Source organism: Rhinolophus sinicus, chromosome 12 (assembly GCF_057876585.1).
Source record: "Rhinolophus sinicus isolate RSI-liver-muscle chromosome 12, RSI-T2T, whole genome shotgun sequence".
NCBI lineage: Eukaryota > Metazoa > Chordata > Mammalia > Chiroptera > Rhinolophidae > Rhinolophus > Rhinolophus sinicus.
In genome coordinates, this window is record NC_142512.1 from 42,775,802 (window position 1) to 42,802,035 (window position 26,234).

Genomic DNA, 26,234 nt, shown 5'->3' on the forward strand with positions numbered 1-26,234 from the left:
CTTCTCACCATAATTCAGTGTAAGGGATTGCTATCCACGGGGGTTGGTAGGAAAGTTTTACTTCCAAATGGAGGTGACAACAGCAGAGCCATTTTCGTTGCTTTAGCAATAGTGTCAAATTGTTTCTTTTCTTAGTTCCCAAAAGAAAGATGAAAAAAAACCTCTCCTTTCTCCAGAGTTTTTAATGCAGCCTGAGTCGCATGATCTGAAAAACAGTCAGTGGCTCCTAAGCACTACCAGAGAAAGAGAAATAAACTTAGAAGTGGGGGTGGGAATGGATTTAGGTTTTTCCAAAAGGCAAGCAGAATACTTTTCCTTTTGAGCCAAACCTCTTCTTAAAAAATTAAAAACTGGAGGTCACACACTTTGCTGCTTGCCTCGAGCTCACTCTATCAGTCCGTCTGTCCATCTGCCTGCTAGTAGGAGGCAGGTGATGCTTCTGCTGCTAAACCACCCCCTACCCCCACCATCACGCCATCTCCCTCGTACCTCTGTGGCCACATTATAGGCCCCCCCTTGCATTCCCGACACTGACTCGCTCATCCGAGGAAACATCTCTGCCTGGAGGAGGGCCGTGGGCACTGCTGATTCTGCTAGGTTGCCCTGCGTGGCCACCCACAGGCCTCTGACCATTTCATTGCATTTTACTTTGGTTAAAGCATTTCCTAGCTCATGCTACTCACGGAACCTTGTAATAATAGTTCAAGGTAGGTTGTAATCTCACTGTTGGGGAAACTGAGGTGTCATTCAGCAAGTCTGGGGGTCAGAGTAGGCTACAGCTCACTTTTTCCCATCTATGTCATGTGTGAGATTTTTATGGATGGGGCTCAGTCTTCAGGCAGACTCAAACTCCCCCACAACCTCTGATTTCCCAGGAAGTCGGGTCCATCCCTCATCCTTCTCCCAAGACCTTGGAGGCAGGGACTCCGCTTGTCTACCAGAGGGGGGTCATGGGAGGGGTGATGCCTGATGCCCAGCCCTCATTCCCGAGCCAGCACATGCTCCTGGAGTGGCCCGCAGCCATGCCTCAGAGTGGCTCATCTTCAAGGTTCCTTTCAGCAACTGCTTCCAATGGCTCTTGGATTAGACAGGCTCTGAGACGCCTTGGCTCCTGCCGCCAGCACTTCCTTCAGTTTAGGAACAAAAGGAAGCCAAACTCTGAGTCCCCACGCACGTCTTCCACCCCCAGAGTCTTCTTTGCTAGCTCCTGCTGTTGCGGCTGTCTGGAGTGGATTTTTGGGTAATTGTTGCCATGGAGACCCTGTCCTGAGTTGCTGTGCAAATGTGTCCCATCTTTCTCCTTATTTGGTGTGTGATATGGACTCTTGAAAAGAGGTGATGTTGAAGGCTCTTGAGCTCTCCCCCTTGCCCTCCAGGTTGGTTTACCTGAGCCAAAGCTTCTTGGCAGCCTGCTCCCTATTCCTGTCTTCTCTGAGGTCCCCTGGCCAGTCAGTGCCAATGGAAGCAAAGTCCTGGACAAGGAGACCTGTTCTCCATGGGTTGAATGGGGTGGCCCAGATCCAATGACATTTGACAGCAACTGATCCCCAAAGCCACAGTCCAGACTCCTAGACCCATCGGCCCCTCGATGGGGCACAGAGCCAGAGCTCCCAGCACCTTCCTCTAAGAGAAGAAGCCCATCTTAAAGCTGAGGAGTTGTTCACTCAGATCCCGAAGCCCACCCCACTTCCGTAACCATCACTGTGCACACCCATTCTTGCTGCAGAATCCTGGCTTAACGCCTTGCCTCCATTTCCCCTGAGTTCCCATCCTCCCACATGCAGATGACTGGATCATTAGCACCATTTTTATCATGTCTCTTTGCTGTCCAAGATCTGGCCTCGTCTCACCATTGCTTTTTCTGCCAAATCTAGACTCAACTTGCTTTCAAGGGCTTCCATCAGTTCGCTCCTCTCCCCTAAACAAACTGGCCTTCATGTGCTCTCCGCCTCATGTCTCCTCACCTTTGCTCTCTGCTCCCTGTAGCTCCAAGTCAGCTCTCCGAGGGCAGCCTTGCCCACCTCACTCACAAGGCCTTTCCTCAGGCCACCGGTCCTTCCTGAAAGGTTTTACCTGACTCTTTTGGGGACCCGTCAGCTTCTTCAAGACCCAATATTGGCATCCTTCCTCTCCAACTGTTCATAGTGCAGCTGTTGTTTAAAAGGCTTTAGCATTGGGATGGGGGCGGGGCGAGGGGACACAAAGAGAAAGTAGCGTATTGACTAGAGAAGGATGGTGGTATCCTGTCCTGCTGGCCCTGGCAGCCACACAGACGGCTCCAGGGCCGCCATCCAACAGGAGCCACGAGACAGTAAACACATGCCACCCCCTGGGTCTCTACTCAGACTTGACAAGCTTCCCCCTAAAGGAGTCATCATTACACAACATTCAAGGAACAAGGGAAATAAGAAAGACTGAGAGGGAGAATTCTGGCCTTATGTGGGGAGAAAATTTCCATTTACATTGCTACCCCGCAGGGAACAGGATGTGACTTAGAACGTTGCAAGTGTTGTTGAATAACAGATTCTCATCAATTTTCCCTGAAGGTTATGATGGACCCTCCCGCTAACCGCTCACTTTTCCCTCTCGTTCCCCCTCGCCCCCTCCATTCTCTATATTTACATGGGTTGTAGTTCAGACCGTATTTTCTTGTGTTGCCAATGAGGCTGGGAGAAAAACTCTTTAGTCAGTGGGGTGGGAGGGATGAGACAGACACAGCTATGCTCAAATGATAAATCTAACCAAGTACAGCTGGACCAAAGTGTTAACGAAAGTAATCACAGGTTTAGGAAGGACGATGGAGTTAAGGCCTGGTTTGAAAGGCTTCTTGGCAGAGGTGAGTGCCGAAGAAATGGTTTGGTAAAGAGGAGAAGGGATTCCAAGCCATGCACTACCTCAGAGGTGAGCTTGACTTGAGACGTCCATAGACAATTGGTAAGTTTTTTCCTTAATGAATCTTGTTCAGATATCAAGTCCTTTCAAGCTCTTATTTGACTCAAGATATTTTTTTGAGGGGGGGCTCAAAGTTTATTTGGATTAATATTTATTGCATGCCAGCTTTGCATCTACTATCTTATAAAGTAGCTTGAAAGGAAGGACAAAGACATGGTATTGGTCTTGTGGAGCGTTTCCTTTAGGGCTCTTTCACTGAAAGAGACAGAAACCCAATGCAAACCTGCTTAAGTAGAAAAGGGATTTATTGGCTCCCCAATTGGGAAGTTCTGAGGCTTCAGGCATGGCTCAATCCAGGGGCTTACCTGATATTGTCATGTCTCTCTCTGCTTTTCTTTCCTCATGGAGGGCTTCATTCTCAAGCAGCCTCTCCACATGGCTGGAATGAAAGCCTCCAGGATAACAGAGACAGTGATCAGTTAAGATTAGTGCCAAAGGTTGCCATGCCAGCTGTTTGTTTCTTTTGAAACCCATTCCCAGAAGTTCCTCCCGGCAAATTCTCCCCACCTCTTATTGACTAGATCTGAAAGAAAGTCTGGAAAGGCAAGTATTTTCAGCTGGGCTTCCTGCTAGACCTACAAAATTAGGGTTTTGTTCATGAGAATCAAGGAAAGAACAGACATTGATCAGGGAGCCAGAGTGTCCGTGGGAATACCAGGGAAGATTCTGATTGGCTCTGCATGGTCATGTGGTCCACCTGGACCCAACACTGTGGCCTACTGATTGGTCTTTGATTGGCCAGGCCAGCTTCAGGTGCTTCCCACCACTCCACCCCCACCCCCACCTCTCATTGGAGGAGGCAGCCATAGCTGAATTCCATGGAAGAGATTTTCTGAAAGGAAGGAGCGATTGTGTTACCAGAAGGGGATAAGGGCTTGGAGTTCAGAGAGGGCACGCTGGGGAGATAAACAACATATAGCGCCTACAATAATTTTCCAATATAGAAAGAAACTATACCAGAAAATAGCTTCAGGAATCTCCCTCTCTCCCCAATACAATATGTACAAAGTTATGTTGCAGGAACCAAATATAGCCACGCTGAGAGGATGCCGAGAAAAATGGCTTAAAGGGGAGACTTCCTGGTGGGAGTGCACTTGGAGCTGGGCTGGATGTTTAGAGAGCAAAAGCCCAGAAGGAAAAATACCTTGCAGAGGCCAGGAACGGAGCTGGCGGGGACAGTGAGGGAAGGTGGGGTGGACGGCCAGCCCTGAGTGTTCTCCCGTCCTGCAGCCGTGGAGGCTGGGTTTCCTCCCTGAGGCTTCCTGGGCCACAGAAAACTGAAGGCTTCCGTTTCCCTCTGGGTCACCAGTTAGCTTTGGAGAAGCTTTGATTAGCATTGTCTTGACCTGGGAGGTTGGGCAGAGAGGGACAGGGAAGATCTCCAATGCTAAGCTCCACAGGAGAGGAGGGAGGTGGCTCTGCCTCAGGAGTAAGAGGGAGCCACTAGGAACAAGTTCCTCACCCAATTAAGGTGTGATTATATGGTCATTTTCAAGGGCTATGCCATTACCAGGCACCTCCCAGGAGGCTCTAGCTGGCAGATGGACAATTCACGGATAAACATGGGTTCTGGAGCTGTGGGTGGTGTGGCAGCTGGGGGAGGAGCCCAGGCTCAGACGGCTGGGGTGGGAATATTTAAGGATGAAAAGGATGGGTAAGGAGCTTGCTGTTGCCATGGAAACTGACTCTGGGTGGATAAGACATATCCAACTGGTAACCCGTGGAGAGAACGCCACCTACCACCAGGCTTCACTGTGGACCATAAGCAGGCACCTCCGGAACCCACCATTCCAGCTGTGCTCGTGAGCTCTCCACTTCAGTCTGCATCCTCTTAGGGACATCACAATCTGGCAAGGTGTGAAGCAGTTCGTGACAATGTCTGAGAGGTCTGGGGAGATGCCTCCAAACCAGAACAGCCTTTGTCATGGCTCCTGCCACCCTGACTTAGCTGTGTCTGGCAGGAATATGGTACAGGGCCAGGCCACAGGAGTGTAGCTGAGGCTAGGGCCACAGACAAGGGTGAGGACACACAGGCAGAGGGAAATTGCTCGTGGGCAGCATGACAAAATGACAGGAGCACTGGATTAGGTCACCTCCATTCTGATTCCAGCTCTGTTATTACCAACTGGCTGAGTGACCCTTGGCAAGTCATTCTCCCTTGGTGGTCCCTAAGGCCCTTTCCATCTCTGCTTTTCCTGTGCTCTGGGATTTGGAACACAACAGTTTTGATCCCATCAGGCCCACATCTCAGCCAGCTCACTGAACTCCCCTGCCATGGCACAGGATGCCCCTCTTAGAGACGGGCCCAGGCTCTTATCAGGCTTCTGTGCAGGGTCTGAGACAGGCAAGATGCTGGGGCAGCCCCCGTCCTGCGCCTCAGCTCAGGGGTGTCTGAGAACAGAGGGATGTTCCTGAAGCTCAAGGCTGCCCTCTGCGTGCTCCAGGAGATGCTTAATGAGCTTCCTGTTGCAATTACTCTTCCGTTTCCAATAGGTACTGTTTTAATTGGGCCTTTCCCTGCGACTTGTATAAAGGAAAAAGCAATTTGCGCTGTGGGATTTTGGCCCTAGCACTGGGCATACACTCACAGATTCAATTTTCTCTCCCTCTCCTCCTCCTCTCATTTCCCCTCCTCTCCATCCCTCTCTTCCTGGCCCTTACACTCCCCTATCCCTGTCTCCTGGTCCATCAGCCTCCTCCCCACCCTACATGGGGCAGCAGTGAGTGTGGGTTGGGGTCCAGTAGACAGGAAAGAGGACCCAAGAATCTTGCTGGAGGAGAGGGATAGGAAAGTGATTCAGGTACTGCTACCAGCTCCTGCGGACTCTCAAACACTGAAAATGTCAGAAAGCCAGCAACTATGGAAAAGGACCTCAAGTTCCTACAGTAAGTGACTTCTTGCCTGTCTTCATTCCATGCCACCTCCAGGAGGCCCACTGATTCATTGTGGGATATGTTTGTCTCTTTGATACACACTGTCATACCAGTTTCAGTCAGTATTTATTAAGTGCCTACTGTGTGCAGAAGGGCGGGGAATGGATTTGGGGAAAGAGCAATGAGCCTGCTCTGACAGGTGTGTCTGTTCCCAAAGCCTGAGCTCCAGCCACAGGAATCCCTCTGCCTCGTCCAGGACACACCCTTTTGCTCTAGACCAGGGGTGTCCAAACTGCAGCCCGCGGGCCAACTGCGGCCCACAATCCATTTTTTATTGACCTGCAGCAAATTCCAAAAATATATTTAGTTTACTTAAATAAACCAGGTGAGGCAATATGTACTTGACCTCGAGTGAGTGGCCCGGCTGTTTGTGTATTTTACCGCATATGGCCCTCGGTAAAAAATGTTGAAAAAACTTAGGACACCCCTGCTCTACACTATTTCCTCTGCAGAGACCTTCCTCTCAAGCTGTACTTGATCAGCTCTGACTCAGCTGAGATTCAGCTCAAAAGCCTCCCCTAGTGTCTCAGGTGAGTAGACGCTACATGGTACCTATGGTGATGAAGTTTGTGCATTGTATTTTTGTGAGCTAGATGTGTACATTATTCAAGGGGAGTGTAGCAGACTCTACTTTCCAAAGATGGCTGAGCTCAGGGATTTATCCCATCCCATGTGCTCTTCTTAAAACCGTGACCAACACTTCTGCCAAGGGGTGGTGGAGGCTTGTGACTGCCACATCCCAAGGAGTATGGCCGAACTGATGCCATGTGACTTCTGAGGGCTGGTCATAAAAAGGCTGCAGCTCCAGCTGGCTCTCTCCTGTGAGCCACGCACCCTGGGAACCCAGTCCCGTGCTATGAGGAAGCCCTGATACACGAAGCAGTGCAGGTGTTCCAGTGGACAGCCCCATTCACGGAGGTCAGCCCCATCAAGCACCAGACATGTGAGTGAACCTTCACGTCATTCTCCTCCCCAGCCTTGGAACCTTCCAGCTGAGGCCCCAGACATCAGGAACAGAGACGGGCCACCCCAGCCATTCCCTGTCCTAATTCCAGATCTTCAGAAACCGTGAGGACCTCGTTGAATCAGGTTTGTATTCCCAAGGCCCAACCCCATGACTGGCACACAGTGGGTGTTCAATTAGTACTGAATGAGTGAATGAATGAATGAATGAACTTTAACAGCCAACAATTCCAGCCTCTCCTACACCCCCTCTCCAGAGTTCCACGCTCTCAGGGAACCTAGGCAGCCAAAGCCTGCCCTCGATGGCTGAGGGTACTGAGCCCTGAATCAACCAACCCAGCCGCCTGCCCCAGAGCCACGAGTTCTTACTGCCTAAGCTGCATGGAATTGGAGGCGGTGGTACTTGCAGCCCAGAGCATCCTCACTGATCCACATGCTTGATCATTCTGTTCTCACTGCAGTTCTGTGAAGGTCATTATTACCATCCCCGTTTCACATACGAGGACACTGAGGCTGAGAGACAAAGACGGGGAGCGAGGGCTAGTAAGTAATAAAGTGAGGATTGGAATTCAAGTCGTCTGATGCCAAGCTCAGTACAACGAAGACAAAAGCCTTCTGTCTAAAAGACAGTGGTTCTAAAACGCACACATCAGAATCACCTTAGACACCTAAAATATTCTAATTCAGAGGTTTGGGGTAGGCCCCAGGAATCTATCATTTGAAAAGTTTCCCAGCTGCTTCTGAGGCAGCCTGCCAGCCCCTGGAAACTTAAAAAAAGGGGTCATTAGTTATCACAATGAATGTCAAACTGCTTTACAAAATTTTCTAAATAAAATAAATCAACTTTATTCAACTGATGTGTTTCAAAAACAATGGGCGCAAGTCCAAATTTGCGAATCAAACCCATTACAATTCTTAAAGGCAAAGGACTTAGGAAAACCCAGCAATGAAGCGATCTATACAATTGACTCTCCTACCTATTTGGTCTTTGAGTTTGGCTTGTCTTAAGGTGGTCACACCTCGAGTAAATTCCACAGAATGAAGATATCCCCAAGTTCCTTGACAACCCATCTGTCTTAAACCATAGCAGGTAAACCTTGTACCAAAAGCCCGTACAAGGTTGCAGAGGCGGTCTACTGGAGATTCTTGCACCAGCTCAACCCTGACGCCACTAGGGGGTGCTCTTTCTCGGGCCTGGGAAGCACCCAGTTAGGCCAAGGTATGTTTTTCAAAGACACACTGTGGCGGCTGTTCCCTACCCAGGATGGTAAAGACCCACATACTGCCCCCAGATTTACAAAGTAGGGAGAATGGCTCTGAAGGTGTAGCATGAAGGAAGGCCTTACTTCTGGTTCAAGTCCAGCGATTACCATAAAGGCAAGCGTGGAAATTCCCTGGTGTATACTACAAATAGATGTCACATCAGCCAATGGAGGGCAGGGTGGGGGGAGGTTCAGCCTCCTGAAGTTCAAGTCCAAATGGCTTAGCTGCTCCTTGTACGCCTTCTTCTAAAGTGCACTGTCTGGCAGGATCTTCAGGGCCCAGGGGATAGGACAGCCAGGTCTGTGTAGTTTAAACACCTGTTTCATGGACTGCTAGGAGCCCTGTGGTGGGTTCCTAAAATGGCAGGGCTGCCGGGTGTGAGGGAAATTTCAAACTGCCTCTCCAAAGTGAGATCTGGGGCTGAAGATGCCTCAACCCCCTTCTTCACCCTCCAAGCCACTATTTTCATTCTGGTGGGAACCTCAATCCTTTTATGAAGGGGTCAGAGATTTCCCCCTTCTTGGAAACCCACGGCCCTGTTAAGTCCAGAGGGGTAGGAGCAATGGTGATCCCACCAAAAGTGTGAAATCAGTACCTAGGAAACTCATGTTAAAAATCCGTGACTATTAAAAACATTCACCAAAAAGGGATCTATGCCATAGTTGTGGCTAAAAAGACCAATATTGCTACAGCAACAGTTGGGAGGTGAGTAAGGGAGATGGAATGGAACACACACAGCAAAGGGAAGGAAAACAGAAGACAGTCCAAGTAACAGGAAACAAAGACAGGAAGTAGGGCAAGACAATCAAAGGTGTGGTTAATACTGACCGGCTTTCCAGGATTTCTGGGAATTTTTGAGTGCTACTTTGTGTCTTGCCATAAGGTTACTGAGCCTAGAGCTGGTAGGGACTGAAATGGATGAAACAAATATGCTAACCATGTCTTCCTGGTAATTTCAGTTATTAATCACAACAGACAGACTGGCTTTACAATAAACTCCACACTACACCAGGGAGTGGTACAGCTTAGTCCGGGGTTGGTCAGAGAAGGAAAAAGGTCCTGGTCTGGAAAACAGTGTCTCGCAAGGACACCAGGGTGGTTTCAGGGTGGGATCTTCCAACACTGGCTGGGCTGAATGGGGGCTTGGCTGGCATTTGCTAATACATTTCAACAAGGAAAGGAAGAGAGCCAAAGAATTAGAGATGCTAAAACTAGACATAAGACTGTACATGATAAATCATGAACCTTTGCTCAGAGCTACTGTGTAAGGGGTAAAGGCCCACCAAAGCCTGGGCATGGGTGCCACGGTGCAGTCTTGGAACCTCAAAAGCCAATCATTCTATTAACTACCCCCCAAAACACAGTGACTAGGGTCTTCAGTCTCAACACTGAACACGCCCAGAAAAATAACAGTGGCCTCACTTTAGGAAGGAGAAGCAGCCAACAACTGTGATGGGAAATGTGACTCGTCAGCACGGCACCCATGCCTGTTCCTCTAGGTAGTTGCTTCCGGGGAGGGTGACAAGTATTAGCAGTGTCATTTTGGGAGTGGGGGAGTCTGCTAGTAGCAAGAGTATGCGAATCACCCCACTATAATGCCCACAAGGAGACCTCTTCCATCCTCCTCTCTGCTTCTGCTCCAAAATCCCCAGTAGGAGCCAGAAAGACCGAATGGTGACAAAGTGTGAGGAGCCCTGTCCATAAGGCCCACCGTGAAAGCCTTCCCGGGGCGCACACGGGCTATGTGGACAAACCACCAAAGCTTTTCTTTTCCTTTCCCTTCTTTCATCATCCCTTATCCTTACATCACTTCCTCCCCCAGCAAGAGTAAGAGTGAGAGGGAGAGAGATCAGGTACTTCTTTCATTTCCTAAGCACCATGACTCTTGGTAGCACTAGCTTCCCCTCCAAGATGTCGCAGAAAACAGAGCAGGTTGGAAACTCCCATGAGGTTACAGATCACATTGACTTCCGAGTGGCCTTCACAGTTACAAGGGACACACATTTCAAAAGGGAGCCTCTCGGCAGCCCTCCCACTTTCACGCACACACACTCACACACACTCATGCACTGGAACGCCATTCAGCTGCTGGGCTTCGCTGGCTCATGTCAGGTACTGCACCACGAGGAACATGACCACACAGGTGACGAGCATCCCCCCGATCATGAAGTACTTGTCCTGGAAAGCCCGCTTCTCAATGAGCCGCATCACCGTGTTGGACAAGCCCAGCATGTTGGCAATGTCCAGGATCTTCTTCTGAGTCCCCTGGGGCAGACAAGGAGAGAGACGGAAACAAAGATCAACGCGTTTTGCAAAGTTGGGTCAATGTCAGTATGAGATGGGACTTGTCCAACAGACAGTCTCTTGGTCACGCTGAAAACACATCACTCTCATACAAGTATCAGATCAACGCAAGGGCAAAAAAAAGTCTTTTCCACACATGTGCTAGAACAACTGGCTACAGAATAAATATCACACACACGTCTCACATATAGTATATGTATGTATGTGTGTGAAACAATGATCCTCAATTCATATGAAACAAAAATTAATTTCAGATGGATTATAAAATTAAACATAAAAGCTGAAACTATAATAAAGCTTGTAGAAGAAAACAGAGTATCCAAAACTAGAAACAATCCAGGTGTATATCACCAGAGGATGAATATATACTTTATGATACATCTGACAATGGGATACTGCTCAGCAATAAAAAAAAACCTAATTACCAACATGTAACAATACAAATGACCTGGAAAACATTCCTGAGAGGAAGAAGCCACACACAAAAGAGTCCTATAAATACATTTATACGAAGTTCAATAACAAAACCAATTTATGGTGAAATAAATCAACCCTGGTTGCCCGGGGGGGAGGGGCAGACTGACAGGGAAAGGGCACGAGTGATCTTTCAGGGCTGACGAAAAGGATCTTGATACAGTGTGAGTTACACAGGTGTGCATTTGTCAGGATTCCAGAACCTGTACAACAGGATCTGTACACCTCCCTGTATGTACATGACACGTCAATAAAAATTTTTTAATTTACGTATTTTATATCAAAAAAGGCTACATCAAAAACTTTGCCCTACTCCCTAGCTCCAAAATCCTTGCTATCAGATTTCTGCTCTACTTTGTAGAGAAGAAGTCTTGGGGATTGTACTGAGTACAATGTGTGGGTCAGAGTCCATGTTTAGGAGACGGTTTGAAGTGGCCCGAGACAGAACGACAGAAACACAACTGACCGACACCACACAACGACATAAAACCCCTTATATAATTGTCAGCACCACCCACCAAAAACAAAAGGGTATTTCATTCCTCAACCACCCAGCCAGTACTTCTCTGCTTTCTAATTTTCATTTTTAAGCACATTCAATGTCTTACGAAATAAATGCTGAGAAGATACCAAATTACATCTAAACACATTACTAACTGTATTTGCACGGATGGCATCTAACTAATGCCCACACCCATTTGTTTAAATGAACAACACATTAACGAGCAACTGAGAGGGGACTAGACCAGTGAGAATGACACGAGGCACCATGGATGGGAATTCCCACCTCCGTTCTGCCCCGACCGCTGGAAAAGTCTCATGGAGAGGGATTTCTCCAGTCAGGCTTGATTACTGCCAGCGGAGACCAGAGACATGTTTCTTTCACAACAAGGACAGTAAATGTTAAGACTCTCACTAAAAATTCTGCTTTGCTGTAAAAGCGCACATCATATCCTCACTGTCTGAAGTTCAAGTATCAAGCTATGAAAAATCACTTGAAAATTACTATAAATTTCAAAAACAGTATTTTTTTTCAACCACGAAATAAATTTCCCCAAATCAGGACCCAGCTCCTTCACGCTCTTTCCCACATTCCTTTCAAGTGGTTAAACCAGAAAATTCCCTGACAGGTGCCGTGGGAGGCAGGCGGAGGCATTAAATGACAGAAGATAGGTGGTAGTGGGTGTGCAGAGGAAACCGGGTTGGAAACCTCACACCCCAGCCTCCAATGGCCTCACCAGGCTTCCCAGACGTCACTTCTGGTGACCGTGCAGGGAGGGGCAGGAGTGGCGTGTACTCCTCAGCGATAGCGAACTTCGGCAGGAAGCTAACATTTGCTTTAACAAGAAGCTCTAACCCTCCCTGGTCCACGTTGTGTGACATGGTCTGTCCTGCCCTAAAAGGGTGTTTCTGAGATGTGGGAAGGAGGCCAGTAGTTTTTTACAGAAAGGGCAGATGAATCAACACGTATCAGTTTAGATCACGCAGGTGGCTGTTCTGAAAGGGGGGCGCCGTGAAGCTGTCAGAGACCACACTTCAGACCATCAGCACTGCAGCCATCAGCAGGGAGTCAGTGTCACTCGTGGCTCGCCTGACCTTCTCCCTGGTAAAGACGGCAGAAATGTCTTCAACTCCACAGAGCTGACAGGCTCTATGTGGTGCAACAAACCCTAAGATAAAGCTCACGCTTCCGAGTGACTGTTTCTCACAGCTCAGTGGCTGGGAGTGCTTCGCTCACAGGTACCCACACCCTGATAACAAGCACAGCCCACGCCCCATTATCCATCAGGGCTGATACAGGAAAAGGGCTGAGGCTGAAACATCACGACTGACATCCAGTCTGTGTAATGTTTCTGCAAACCATGCCCAGGGGTTGGGGCCTCAGCCTGTGGGGCGGGGCTTCTAGCAAAACCTGGGACTAAAAGGAGATAAAGAGTCCTGGGGAGCAGTAGCATGTGCTCCAGAAGCTGCCTGCTGCTAATCAACCAGGGCAGCCCGAGGCCCCACGCCTGGGATTCGGTTACTGCCGCACAGCACACAAAGGGTCACGGTTCTAAGGCAGCCCCGGGGCCCTATGGGAAAACCCGAGAGTGAGGCACCAAAGTACAGCCACGTCTTCCTTCTCATCACAGTGGATTCTACAGCAGAATTTCATCGTCTCTTACTGATTCCTCAGAGCAGCAGTCACTTTCCTATAAGTTCAGTAAATGGGAAAAGACCTGGGTACCAAAAGATGTCCCATCTCATGATTCGTCTCAAGCACAAGAAACACCTAGTGGCAAAGGGAATTTGGTTACTTTTGGCTCAAAATTCTCAGCGCCCCCAGGAAGGATCCCAACTCAGAGGCTCTGTCTCACCATCATAGTATCACAATTTGGGGACACGTAACCAATACGTAAACGCAGGTACCAAACTGTTGGATGAGGCCAAAACAAGAGGCCTTCTCCCGGCCTTCTCCCTGTCCCCTGGGAGGGACCCCACCTTCAAGGTCAGTCTCTGGGATCTCAGTCCCTCCAGAATACTGTGCCCGCCTCCAATGAGGTCATCCATGCCATGGTGAATGTTCTGGAGGGAGGAGTTAAACTGCAGTGATTCGTCCATTGGTATGGTGGTGGCAGAGTCCTGTGAAAGAAACGCAGGCACTTGATTAACTGCTTGCTGGCCAGCTCCTGCGGTCCCACCACGTCTGACTGCTCTGCCTTTTGGCCCAGGCCAAGCCAGAACAGCCAGAGGGAACGGTGCAAGAACCAGAGGAGCCTAACAGAGAAGAAAAGGCAAAGCGAAGGTCTGCGGTGGCCTGTCCACGCTCCTCAGACCGTTACTCTCCAAATGAGATCCACTGCACAAGTCTTGCTAATTCCTGCCTCTGCATCATTACACTCACTTAGGAAAAACTCTATTCCTTTAAGACCTCACTGGGCTTCTCCGAAAGCTTTCTCTGACTACTCACTAACCCAGCTTGTTCCAAATGTTCCTTTACTTGGCTTCCCCTTAATATAGTGTTCAGTATTTGCTTTTGTTCTTTAGCTCTTTTACCCACAACTTACCCTCCAGTTAGACTGAGAATAAGGATAGAAGGAACTGTGCTTTCTGTTGAAGGTCTACTGGAGTTCAGATGGGACTAGTCTCCCCAGCAGGCAAGAAAACTCTGTACAAAAGGAAGGGAGACAAAAACTAATACTGACCAAGTACTTTCCACTTTGCACGCACACTACCCTAAGCTCACTTGTTCCTCACCCTAACCTTACGAGGTGGTTACTACATTATCCCCATTTCTGAGATGAAGATACTGAAGCCCAGACAGGTGGAATAACACGCCCAACACCTCACAGAGCTGCTAAGTCCGGCAGGCCGGATCCGTACCGAGTATAGAGCCAGCTCTTAACCATCCTGTGGGAGAAACACTACAACCAATCCTAGGCTCTAACTTCACACTGACGTAGATACACTCACACAGACTGTACACAGAAACAAGTCACGACCAGCTGTAATACTGTTCTCTTACCGCCTCCTGACAATCACAAATTCTTTTGCCAACCATGGCCATTTTTACTTTTCATCATCACAAAGACGGTAAACCACTTTTTCTTTGCTGTTCAAGTGAAAAATCATTTTTCATGTACACATTTGCACTCCCCCTTGCTAACGCAGGTGTTTCTCCCAGGAAGGAGTCATCATTTTTTCAGACGCTTTATTCTCAGCATCTTAAGTGCTGTTCTGCATACAGCTAATGCTCACAAAACCCCCTTATTTGCTGGACTATATAACGCAGGACACCAGAAGGCCAGTCCGCTCTACAGCCATGTGCAGGAAATGAGCCTGAGCCCCAAGGGCAGGGACAAGAGTGCTCTACAAACTCAAACACGCAAACCTACAGGCCACTTTCAAACACGCTCAAGTCAAGCAATCTGTCTACAGACAAATTCCTCCAAATGGCTGCTCAGACAAGAGACGAAAACATTTTAATGCCTCTGACCTGGGAACCACACACACACACAGCATAATGGCCATTGCCTGAAGGCAGCTTGGAAATGCTGCCCTCACTACAGATGGTCGAAGTTCTAATCATCTGTCTCTATCTGATCAGAAAACCGTTTCCAGCATGTCAACTGTGACCTCTCTGCAGCGGCCCAGTCACACCAGGTAATTTTCACCTCTGCCCATTTCCTCAAGTTAACTGCTTCCTCTTCGGGTTTCTGTGTTAGAAAAGAGATTCCCTGTGCAGGTATAGTCTCTGAGGCAATGCACAAAGTCCACCGCCATTTCCAGCCGGTCTCCTCCTCATCAGCCTGCATCAGACACCCCCCAAGAGGATGAAGCTCAGAGACCGGAGCTCCAGCTCCAACAGCTGTCACGTGCCTGCAGACCCCCACCCAGGCGCCTGGCTTACATTGGTGGTGAAGGTGCGAGACAGAAGCTCTTCTCGCTGTCTCTCCTGCTGCTCCCTTGCGTATCGCCGATGCTGGAAGTTTCTGAGAGCAGTCTGCAGGTGCTGGACATCATACTTTAACTGGTCGACACGACTAGAATTGAAAGAGAGAGAGATTCCATTCCAGAAACCCAGGGCGGCACAATTTGCGGTCACCAGGCTTTATATTCAGGAAAGACCACATTTTCTTACTTCTCTCTACACCTCTTCATGCTATCCCTCCCCCAAATAATCGGAGTTTGACCAATGATGTTGAAACTGAAGAAGTAGCTTGTGGTTAAAGTAGGGCTGCAGCACACGAGAGTCCAGCAGCTTGACTTAAATACCTGCTGGTCTCTGATTCTGGATGCCTGACAGGGAACAGGTGACAGGAAGCAGGCTCGATGGCCTCTTCCTGACCTGCTATGGATTATATCGCTCTCCTGGAAGAAGCCCAAGGGCATCTTTGGAGTAAAGCATCAACAAAGTTTCATAACACTTTTGGGAGCAGGTGGAGGTGGTGAGAGTGGTTTCATTTTAATTTCAAGGGGGGTATCAAACATGAGATCGGTATTTCATTACAAATAGACCGACTGAAGCGATTAAGAGCAAGATTCATTTCAACCCAAGAACATAACGAGAACTAAAGGGCAGAGGAAACGCCCTGGCAGCACTAGGCTTCAAGTGGCCATGGGTCTGGTCAGAGAAACAGCACCGGAGGCAGAATTTCAAAGTGACACAGATGGGTAAGGAGACACAAGACTTCTGAGCCACTAACCTCACAGACGTTTTATTGTGAGAGAGCATCACTCAAACAGAACTGTGCCCTTTATGGAGACTTGATATTTGCACAGTCTCAATGTTTCAATGTGTAAATGCAGATTCACACTATTTGATAGCCCCCGCCCCCCTGCTGGGAGAAAGGCCTGTGTTGGGGGTCTGGGGGGTCACATCACTCACAGTTTGGCATTCTGTCTTTTGTTAGGGGGCTCCTTGCTGGACAAAATCTCCAGACGTTCTAGATGGCTGAATATCTGGTCTATGTTTGCTTGGATTTCGTTTTCTACTACTGTACAAAAAGAAAAAAATAAGAATCGCTGGAAAAGAGACAATGAACTTAAATTAGAGTGATAAATCAAACATAATCTTTTTTCCATACCCAACAGACTCAGAAATATGTGTTTCAAAAGGAGAAAAATGCACACACTAATGAATAATGGAAAAAAATTTAAGTTATACTAAGACTCTGTAAATGTGTTTCAAATATAAATAGCAGTTAATGCCATAACAATGCCAATTTTTTAACAAGCTGGGGTAAATCTGCAGAAATAAATTTCTCGCCTTTAGAAAATAAAATGAACATTTAAAGGTTGTACAAATAAATATTTGAAGCAAAATGCAGTATTTTCTGATACAGAAAGAGGTCTCTTTTCCTTTGCGATTATTCTCCGACATGGACTGCAAATACCTAGTAAAAAGACTGACAATTGAATTCCCTCCAATCATGAGGTTAAAAGAAAGCACAGAGGGGAGGATTAGTACTTGAACATAGAGCAGAGATCCCTTAAGGCTTTCCATAAGAATGTGCGGGCTGATGTTGGAGCCCCCAAAATAGACCAATACCGTTAGGAAAGGCCCAGGAAAGAAGCCACAGAGGTAAAGACATGATAAATACAGTCATTTTCCTTATCCCTTGTGATAAAGAGTCAAAATGACCTCTTTTCCATTCCTAATCACGTAACAATGGATTGTTGGGAAGGCAAACAAAGTTGATGGACACAAACTACACCGTGCCCAAAAGGCACCCACACTGCTTCTTGCCCCAGAAAGAAATGACAGCAATGTCACTTTCCTAGGTCAGCGAGAACAAGGGGGGGCACAGAAGCAAAACAAGAGGTACTTTTGAGGCTGTAGAAAGGAGACAGGAGGAAACAGGAGAAATGAGCATGGTGACAGCCAAGCAGTGAGGTGACGAGACAGTTTCTGCAGTGTGTGGGTCAGCAGGAGTGTCTGCAGGGCCAGCTCAGGAAAAGGACCTTTTCTTATAGAAAAGAAACTAAAAACACAAAGCAGCTGTCTTCTCCAAAGAAACCATGGTGTTTTCCGAAACTAATTAATATTGCCATTCATTTCTGAATAACCGTCCTAAAAAGCCATGGTTCTCAGCTCAGAAGAAGTGACCAATTCCAGTTGGACAACTCTGACTTTTGGTGGAGCACATTCCTCTAAGGACCAGGTAATTAGATTAAGACAAATGGGGGGGGGGACTTCCACTCCTACGCGGCCATGTGAAGTCGATTGGAGGGGCAATGGGAGGTGAGACTTGTGGGATTTCAAAGCACAAGCAGGGAAATCGGTGCCTGTGCCACAGGATTTTCTGTGCCCTAACAACAGAACTCTGTCCATGCGGAATCATTAAGCCTCCGAGCAGAAATGCAGGCAGGAAACCCAGCCCATCAGCACCGCGTCGTCAGAGAAAGGACTCTGGTCTCCACAGCGAATTACTCACAGTGCACAGACTGCTTGTCTGCCGTCTCCAGGCGTCCCATGTGACACTGGATCTCATGGACCTGCCTATCAAAGGAAGAGGGAGGAAACGAGTGAGACAGGAGCGATCACAGCACTTCAGGCAGGAAGGACTTTTCCGACGCCAACGTGTAACTGACTGAAACGGCCAGCATCACTGAACTGTAAAATGTGTCTGTGGCACTTCAGGCCACTCGTTTTGGCATGTTTGTAATATGGTAACATTAGTATTAATACTACCGATTGGCGGCATTTACCGAGTGCTTACCGCCTCTGAGACATTCTGCAAAGTCCATAGCCTATGAGGAAAGTACATTATCGTTCTCATTTTATAAATAAGACGACTGAAGTCCAGAAAGATTATGTAACTTGTTCAAGGTCACAAAGCAAATGATAAACCTCGATCTGGACCCAGCCAATCCCACTCTGTTGTTTGACCCAATGTGCTGAGCACTAGTCTGTACTAGGGGGAGTCAAAGGGCAAGAGAGATATAATCCTTGTCCTTGAGACGATGTAATTAGGAACACAGGCCAGAGAGACAAGAAAAGTCCCGAGAAGACTTAAGAGAACACTCACACATACGAGCATAAACAAACAGAAAGCTGAAGAGCTCAGCGCAGTGGGGCCAAGGCAAGTGATGGAAAGGCCTGGCCGAGAAAGAGGAAGCAGTTTTGTGGGTGATGGAGCTCTCAATATCATTTTGAAGGGAGACACGATTTGCTGACGGGAGATATGGAGATGATATGCAAAAAGGCATACAAGGCACGTCATGTGGGATATGAGCAGGCTGGCCTGCCAGGAAGAGGGTCGGGGTCAGAGGGGAGAGGGGATGAGGCGATTAGTGGGAGGAAACCATCAGAGAAAGGCCCTAAAAGATAGGACTCTTGTTTGGGAAACATCTTTCCCTGGCAATGAGGCAGCTGCCATCTCATTTGGAAAAGCAACACTGCACCCTGGCCCTCTGGCGTGGTCCGAGACATCAGGCCCAGAGCACTCTCCGGAGGCTCCCCAGGGCTTGGCCAAGGTCACCCTCAGAACCCTTCCTGGGGGTCCCTGGGATGAGTCCTTGCAATACTCTTACACTACCCCCAACAACCACCTCCTCGTGCTTACCGTCTCTCGGTGTTAGAGCCACATGCAGGGGGCCTGCTGAGTTCTTACAGGATCCCCAACCCCGAGGGAAAGGCCAGCACCCATCCTCCACCATGAGCACCACAGACTGGGACCCCAAATGCACAGACACGAGCCAGGACCCAAGTTTGCTTTCAACTTGCCTCTAGTCTTTTCTAGGGCTTTACTGCAGTTTCTAACCATGACCCATGGCGCCTGAAGCAAGGCCAGGCCTCTAATGACTCCCACAGTGCTCCTGGGCAAGACCCGTGGCCTCGAGGGGTAACTAGAGGTCACCACTAGAGTCTGCGAGACCAGACTGTACTTCAGGAAGGCAAGTCCGGACATTTGAGAACGGGGCACGTGGAGACATGAGGCAGACGTAGGCCTGCAACTCGAGGTAACCAACATTGGGTTCGGGGTACCCATAGAAACAGCTACAGAGGACTGGATGGTAACACTAGCAGAAAGGACATTAGGGCTTTACTGGAGGCCTGGATGTAGGCAGTGAGGGTAATTTTCAGAGGTAGCTTACCAGAGAAAATCTGAAAATTGGTGACATTATTGGTAGGAACAGGAATGTCCTTAAAAAGGGGGAGAACAGCCAAGAATAGCCAAGACGCTCTGAACAGGTATGAAAGGGATGACTTGTCCTACCTGCTATTAAGACTATTACAGGGACTTACTTCAAACGATCTAGTAGTACGCAGAGACAGACAAGGATAGACAAACTCTAACCCTAACCCTGACTCAAGAGAAAGAATACAGGCCAGAAACTGTCCTACATATTTGGGGATTTGGTGACATAAATCCGTGGGAAAACAATGGACTTAGGTAAACACTGACGGCTCAGTTTGTTACCCACAGGGAAAAACAATACCTCGTGTAATATGCAAAAATAAACTCAAGATGGTTTACAACCTAAATGTAAAAAAGAAAGGTTTAAAACTTTCTGAAGGAAATATACATATATATATATTACGACTTAGGTAAAGATGGATTTCATAAAAGAAAAAACAAAACTACCCTCACAAACCACAGAAGACTGATACATTTGACTGAATTGAAACAAAAACTTTTTTACACCAAAGGCACCATAAATAAAAAGACAGGCAAAGACTGGAAGATACCTGCAGCAGATAACAAAAACTAATGTCCAGAATACATAATGAACTGATAGAAAAAGGAAACATCAAACAAAGAATTTTTTTAATGGGCAAAGGGCAACTGACAGAACAGGAAACCCAAATGGTCAATAAATACATGAAGTGACACGCAACTTGACTAGTCATCAGGTAGATGCAAATTAAAAACAATGAGACAACACTTTTCTCCCATTAGATTGACAAATATTTTAAAGTTTGATAACACACATTGATAAGGACAGGGAGAAACAAGATCTCTCACACATGGTAGGATTATAAACTATAGAAACAACACTTTTAATAGATTTCTGACAGTAACTGAAAGTCAAATATACGTATATCCTACGACCCAGCATTCCACTTCTAGGAACATACGTGCACTCAACAGGGAAGAGAATGGCTGTGGAGCTTTCAATTCTACTGGTGTCTTTAAATCAATGACCTGAAGCATGTGTACTAAATGAACCCTAACACATGGCTTATATTATTCTCTATTTTTATAAGTTTGCAATATTTCATACATAAAATAACTAATCATAATAATTTTTCAGACGCAGAGTCAATGGTTTACCAAGTATTATCATTCATTTATTTCCTCACTCAGCCATTCACTCATCTACTCATTCAACAAAAATGTGAGATACACAATCACAACAGTCCACAAGGGCAAGAGGAAAAGAAAACCACAGGTGTGTCCACAGTGGGAAAGGAGCGACACACTGAGGCTACCACAATAAGTTTATATTGATTTCAAGCGGCATTTGATAGTTTCACATGCTCTCTTACGATCAATATGGAGTGACGACTCTGTAGACTGAGGGAGTGATCCCAGTGTGCCACCACAGCCCTGCCTTGGGCTCCCTGTTTTGTTCAGTATTTTTACAAATCAACTTATGTTTATGAAATTTGCACGATTCTGTGCTATAATGAGGGATCCTGGACAACAAAACAAACATTAACATTTTCCATTTAGGCTAAAACAGTAGGATAAAATTTGTCAGGCATGAAAAGCATTTGGCTTTAGATTTTTAAAAAAGTCAAATGCACACTCCAGAATGGCATCAATTCTGGGAGCAATCTGTTAAAGGGACCCTATCAACGAAAGGTTTCCCCCAACGGGAGATGGAACAGGATGACTGGGGAAGAGTTTAGAAGTCAACTCATAAAGAGGAACGGTCAAAAGAGCTAGTGATACTAAGCCTCTTGGAAAAGGAAAAACAAAAGTAAAACGGGCAGCTGCTGCTCTTTGTTTTATCTAGAGTTGACCTACAGGAAGAGGAAGGGGCTTGCTCTCTGCTGCTGCTCTTTAAAGGAGACCCAGGACTAAAAGGTACAAATAAATTTCGAGATGACAGATTTCAGCTCAATACAAGGAAAAAAAAAACCAACAAGAACAATTATGAACTATCTGTTCAAGAAAAGGAAAACACAGAAGAGCTCCTGTATGTTTAAATGGTGTACAAGGCCTGCCCTGGGTGTTATAGAGGCTCTTCCTGACCAAAGTGAGTTGGCATGGAAGGTCTTGCCCGTGCCTTTCACTTCCTAAATTCTACGAGAACGGTGACAGAGATGAGGCCAACACCCACAAAACCCCAAAAACACTCAGCTAGTTTCTACTATTTTCTAAGCCCAAAAGAATAAACTTTAAGAAATTGCAGGGAAACAGTACTGACTTTCCTCATCCAATCTGTTTGCTTCGAATGAACTAGAAAAGATATAGCCAATACAGTGATTCTGATCTCTACATTTCATGCCTGAGAGGAAACATACGCAAAACAACAAAGCAAGTATGCATGGCAGGGTGGGAGGTCCTACATGCCAAGTGAAAAATCTGTTTTAAACTGAACTGGGAATTCGAACACACTCGAAGCCAGTAAGGAACATGACACACAAGTACGCATGGCTAGGGAGTGGACACTAAAAATCAGACGTCCTAGCCCCATCCAGCATGGGGTCCTCGATGGGCTTGGGAGATGACATAAGCAAGCAGAGACCTAGCGGCAAGTAAGCAAGGGTCACTGAGGCTGATTTTTAAAAAAGGGTCTGTAGATCTAGGAAGAATTTTAAGAATTCTTTAAAAAGAATTGCTTTTGAAAGTCCATCCATGCTGCCTCTGACCACCATAAGCAGGAAACAAAGTTTTGGAGTTAAAAGATCTGGGTTGAAGTTCTAGTTCCACTATTTACCAGCTGAGGAACAGTGAGCAAATCATTTCACTCCTTTGTGCCTCAGTTTCCTCATCTGTAAAGTAGGGATATTAATACTCACAATTATTTAAAGGGTGGTAGATCCAAATCCAATATAAGAATGCTGTGGAAACTATACATCCTGGACAAATGTGTTGTTTTTACTTAAGTTTACAGCAGTGAAACCATCTGGTCACTGCCACCTCACCCACCTGGCCTCTACTATACAGTATCTAAGCTCTCATCACTGGGGAAAAAAAAAAAAGGAAAAAGTAGTTGTGACATAAGGTTATAGTTCTTAAACCCACCTGCTCATCAAAATCACCTGCAGAGTTTGTTAAGAAATAGAGCTTCTTGTGTTCCAGACCTACTGAATCACAACTTCAGGAATACAGAGGGGGCAAATGGGGCACCTTTACAACCACTGGGATCTCAAAATAGAAGCCTGGCTATTGGCTCCTCTATAAAGTTCACTCTAATGCATTAAGTGTAAAATGTTTATTCGGCTTATTTTTTTCCCATTCGTTCTTCAGGCAGTTCAGGAGTTTTTAAGATACCTAACGTTAAAATGTTTATCTAATTGCAATGTACTTTCAGGGACACAGCAAGAGATAATCACAAATTGGGATCAAAGTTCCAGTAAAATTAATATGTTCAGTTACTGTTGTGTCAATTCAGCTACAATCATTGATTTCTGAGAATGCAGAAGTTCATTTCTGATGCTCACAGGGTTCCATGTGTTTCCTTTGAAAGATACTCAATCACTCGTATTATGGAGCTGAAAGGAGCCTTACAGCTTAACCAGCCCCAATCATTTTATAGATAAAGAAAATGAGGCAAAGAGGTCTAGAGCAGGAACTCCCACTGGTTTACTATTTGAGGAGAAAAGCAGATCAGAATATACTGCAGCATGAAAGAAGGTCAACTCCTTGAGGGGAGGGCTGTACTACCAGCACTGAGAACGGTGCCTGGCACATAGTAGGTACTCCATATTCGCTGAATGAATCAGTGACTACATAATAGAGGGCCTAAAAGTGACAGCCCAAATTTGGCCCACTGCCTGTTTTTGTAAATAAAGTTTTACTGGAATACACTCAGATCCATTTGCTTACATATTGTCTATGGCTGCCCTCGTGCCATACCAGCACAGTTGAGTAGCTGCCACAGAGATTGCTTGGCTTGCAGAGCCTACGATATCTATTACGTGGCCCTTGACAGAAAAAGGTGGTGAGCTCTGCTATGGAGTCCAAAGGTATGTTGCTTGTTGGAGGCCTGCAAAGGTAAGTAGTTCATCGATACTCCACAAATCTTGTTTGGGACACCATTTAGTATTCCTCTTCTCCGGAAGTTTACACAAAATTGAGCTACTAAGCTTTCTCTGTGATCAGCTACCCGCTGCACTGATAACAAGTATAGTCTGAGATTCTCTAAATAAAATTATTCTTGAGAATAAACTGGTCACGGCCTCCTCAGAGACGTCCTCTAACCAAATCAACCAACCAGATGAGGCTGAATAAACTTTAGGCACACTCGGCCCACTCCGCCTTACTACCGTCTTTCCCTGAAATAAGACCTAGCCAGACCATCAGCTCTAATGCATCTTTTGGAGCAAAAATTAATGTAAGACCCGGTCTTATATTGATATAAGTTTCTTCAGTTTCCTCATCTATAAAGTAGGGATATTAATACTCACAATTATTTAAAGGGTGGTAGATCCAAATCCAATATAAGAATGCTGTGGAAACTATACATCCTGGACAAATGTGTTGTTTTTACTTAAGTTTACAGCAGTGAAACCATCTGGTCACTGCCACCAGATATAATGATAAGATATAAGATAAGACCGGGTCTTATACAATATTGATTTTTATATTATATTAATTTTTGCTCTAAAAGATGCATTAGAGCTGATGGTCCGGTTAGATCTTATTTTCAGGGAAACACGGTATTATAAAAGATCTACCCTTTCTTAGTAACATGAGCATAATTTTGTGCTTCATTCCTTTTTCAATTGACTCACAGGTCTAATTTTTTAAGTTCCTTTCTGTAATTTTTATATGGGACGAGGGCTCTTCAGCGTAAGATCAAATTCTGTCATTTTAATACCTTTACAAAGTAGGGTCTATATTTTCACCCACCCAAAGCAAATACTTCATCACTAAAGTAAAAAGAAATCCCCAAACTTAGAAAATGAAAGAGTAAGAGAATCATCACCCTCTTATTCCTAATGCTTCAGAGCATTTCTTTTGTTGTGAATTCATTAGGGAGATGGGCCGTATTTTATTTCATTTTCATGAGAACAAAACTACAGCATAAAATTGAAAGTTGTTAGAACAGGTAGGTATAGATATGTACTCAAAAAAATTGAAAACAAAGACTCAAACTGATTTACACCAACGTTCGTAGTAGCAGTATTCATAACAGCCAAAAGGTGTTAATAACCCAAGTGCACGTCAGCAGATGAATGGATAACAAACTGTCACACACACACACACACACACACACACACACACACACACACGGTTATTTAACCACAAAGAGATGCTATTCTGATACACGCTGCTACAACACAGATGAACCCTGAAAACATGCTAAGTGAAATAAGCCAGACACAAAAGGACATACATTGTATGATTCCACTTATGTGACATCCGGAATAGGTAAATTCAGAGACACAGAGTAGAACAGAGGTTACCAGGGGCTTGGAAGGGAGGAATGGGGAGGTAAAGCTTAATGGGTACATGAGTTTCTTTTTGGGCTGATAAAAAAGTTCTGGAAATGGATAGCTTGTGTGGTGATTACACAATATTGTGAATGTACTTAATGTCACTGAATTGTACACTAGAAATGGTTAAAATGGTAAATTTTATGTTATATATACTGTACAAGAAAAACATGAAATAAGTCATAATTTTTTTTCCAAAATAACAGGATAAGGCATGGTCCCTACTACCAAATTCAACTCAACTATATAATACCTATCTTTGCAAGTTCCAAAAATGCAGGGCAATACGAATAAAGGACACTACCAAGGAATTTAAGTTATGAGTAGCTAAGTCAAAATTCAACTTCCTTAGAGGTAATCTGGAACTTGATATGAATAACAAGTAATAACACTTAATGCTATTCATACAGCAATTTCTTCGCACCAGAAAATTTGGTCTTTAGTATAAACCAAATAAGAATAAAAGAAAAAAATCGAAATGTGGCAGCAACAAGATTACAGTCAACCAAAAGTTGAGATTGACTCCATTTAGGAGCTGAGAGCTATAATGAAACTTTTTCTGACATTAGCCCAGTGATGGATCCTTCTAAGTTGTTTAAGCTGATCCTGTTTGCACTGCTCATTTAACCCTCCATTTCATCCTGCTACACGTTAGCTCTTTTGGGGTATTTCCTGACTTTCTCAACTAAACAGTAAACTCCTATGTGCAGGGGCCGTCTCCCCACGAGCTCCACCAACCCGAAGCATTGATTTGGTAGGTGCGAGACAAAGTATTACATCCTGTAGGTGCGACTTTCCCTTCACCTACTCTACCCAGCAGGTAGTCACGGCCCACGATCACAGCCGCCATCCGCCCAACGTCTCAGGTCCCAGGCCTGACCCTCCATCCGAGCGATTGCCAGCTGCCCCCGGCTGCGCCCCGGCCGACACTCGGCCTCCACACTGGCGGATGCCTAACGCTATAGCCCGGGAGGCGGGCCTCACCCAGCCTGGCTTTAGCCCGCCCGTGCCCCGACGCGGCTCTCACTTGTGCGTTTGCTGGTACAGCGGCTCCATAGCGCCGGCCCCACCGGGTCCGGCTCTGGCTTCGCCGAACCACGTCCTCACAGCCCTCTTTCCGGCTTCCGGTCGCAGGACCCTCCACCCCCAGTGGCTAGAGCTGCCCCCACAGTCGCCTTACTGGTGGTGGTTACGAGAAAAGGAAGGGGAACGACAAAAGAGACCGGGAGAAGGAGGTTAATGT

The 26,234-nt window shown here is 46.3% G+C and overlaps 1 protein-coding gene and 1 long non-coding RNA gene across 6 annotated transcripts; one reads left to right on the plus strand and one right to left on the minus strand.

Moving 5' to 3' along the window:
• Window positions 1-1,470: 1,470 nt before the first annotated feature.
• On the plus strand, window positions 1,471-7,796 carry LOC148756569 (uncharacterized). Its single transcript, XR_016022963.1, has 4 exons — window positions 1,471-2,934; window positions 5,645-5,838; window positions 6,339-6,416; window positions 6,863-7,796. It is a non-coding gene; the product is annotated as an uncharacterized LOC148756569 (long non-coding RNA).
• On the minus strand, window positions 7,668-26,149 carry LOC148756570 (Golgi SNAP receptor complex member 2). 5 transcript variants are annotated; one of them, XM_088802293.1, is made up of 6 exons: window positions 26,019-26,148; window positions 17,808-17,872; window positions 16,259-16,364; window positions 15,281-15,413; window positions 13,372-13,512; window positions 7,668-10,377 (listed from the first exon to the last, which is right to left on the minus strand). In XM_088802293.1, the coding sequence occupies exons 1-6, from the start codon at window positions 26,045-26,047 to the stop codon at window positions 10,216-10,218; spliced, it is 636 nt and encodes a 211-aa protein (XP_088658419.1). In that variant the 5' UTR covers window positions 26,048-26,148; the 3' UTR covers window positions 7,668-10,215. The 5 variants fall into 5 exon arrangements, with proteins under 5 accessions (XP_088658419.1, XP_088658420.1, XP_088658418.1 ...); XM_088802294.1 differs by having other exon boundaries at window positions 16,259-16,395; XM_088802292.1 differs by having other exon boundaries at window positions 16,259-16,367; window positions 26,019-26,147.
• Between the last annotated feature and the right edge of the window lie 85 nt (window positions 26,150-26,234).

Excerpts from the sequence above, each read along its gene's own strand:
- LOC148756570 (XM_088802292.1), bottom strand. The coding sequence starts at position 26,047 with ATGGAGCCGCTGTACCAGCAAACGCACAA. Across the intron at positions 17,873-26,018 it reads CTGTACCAGCAAACGCACAA|GCAGGTCCATGAGATCCAGT; the intron begins GTGAGAGCCGCG and ends TTCCTTTGATAG. Across the intron at positions 13,513-15,280 it reads CTCGCACCTTCACCACCAAT|GACTCTGCCACCACCATACC; the intron begins GTAAGCCAGGCG and ends TTTCTTTCACAG.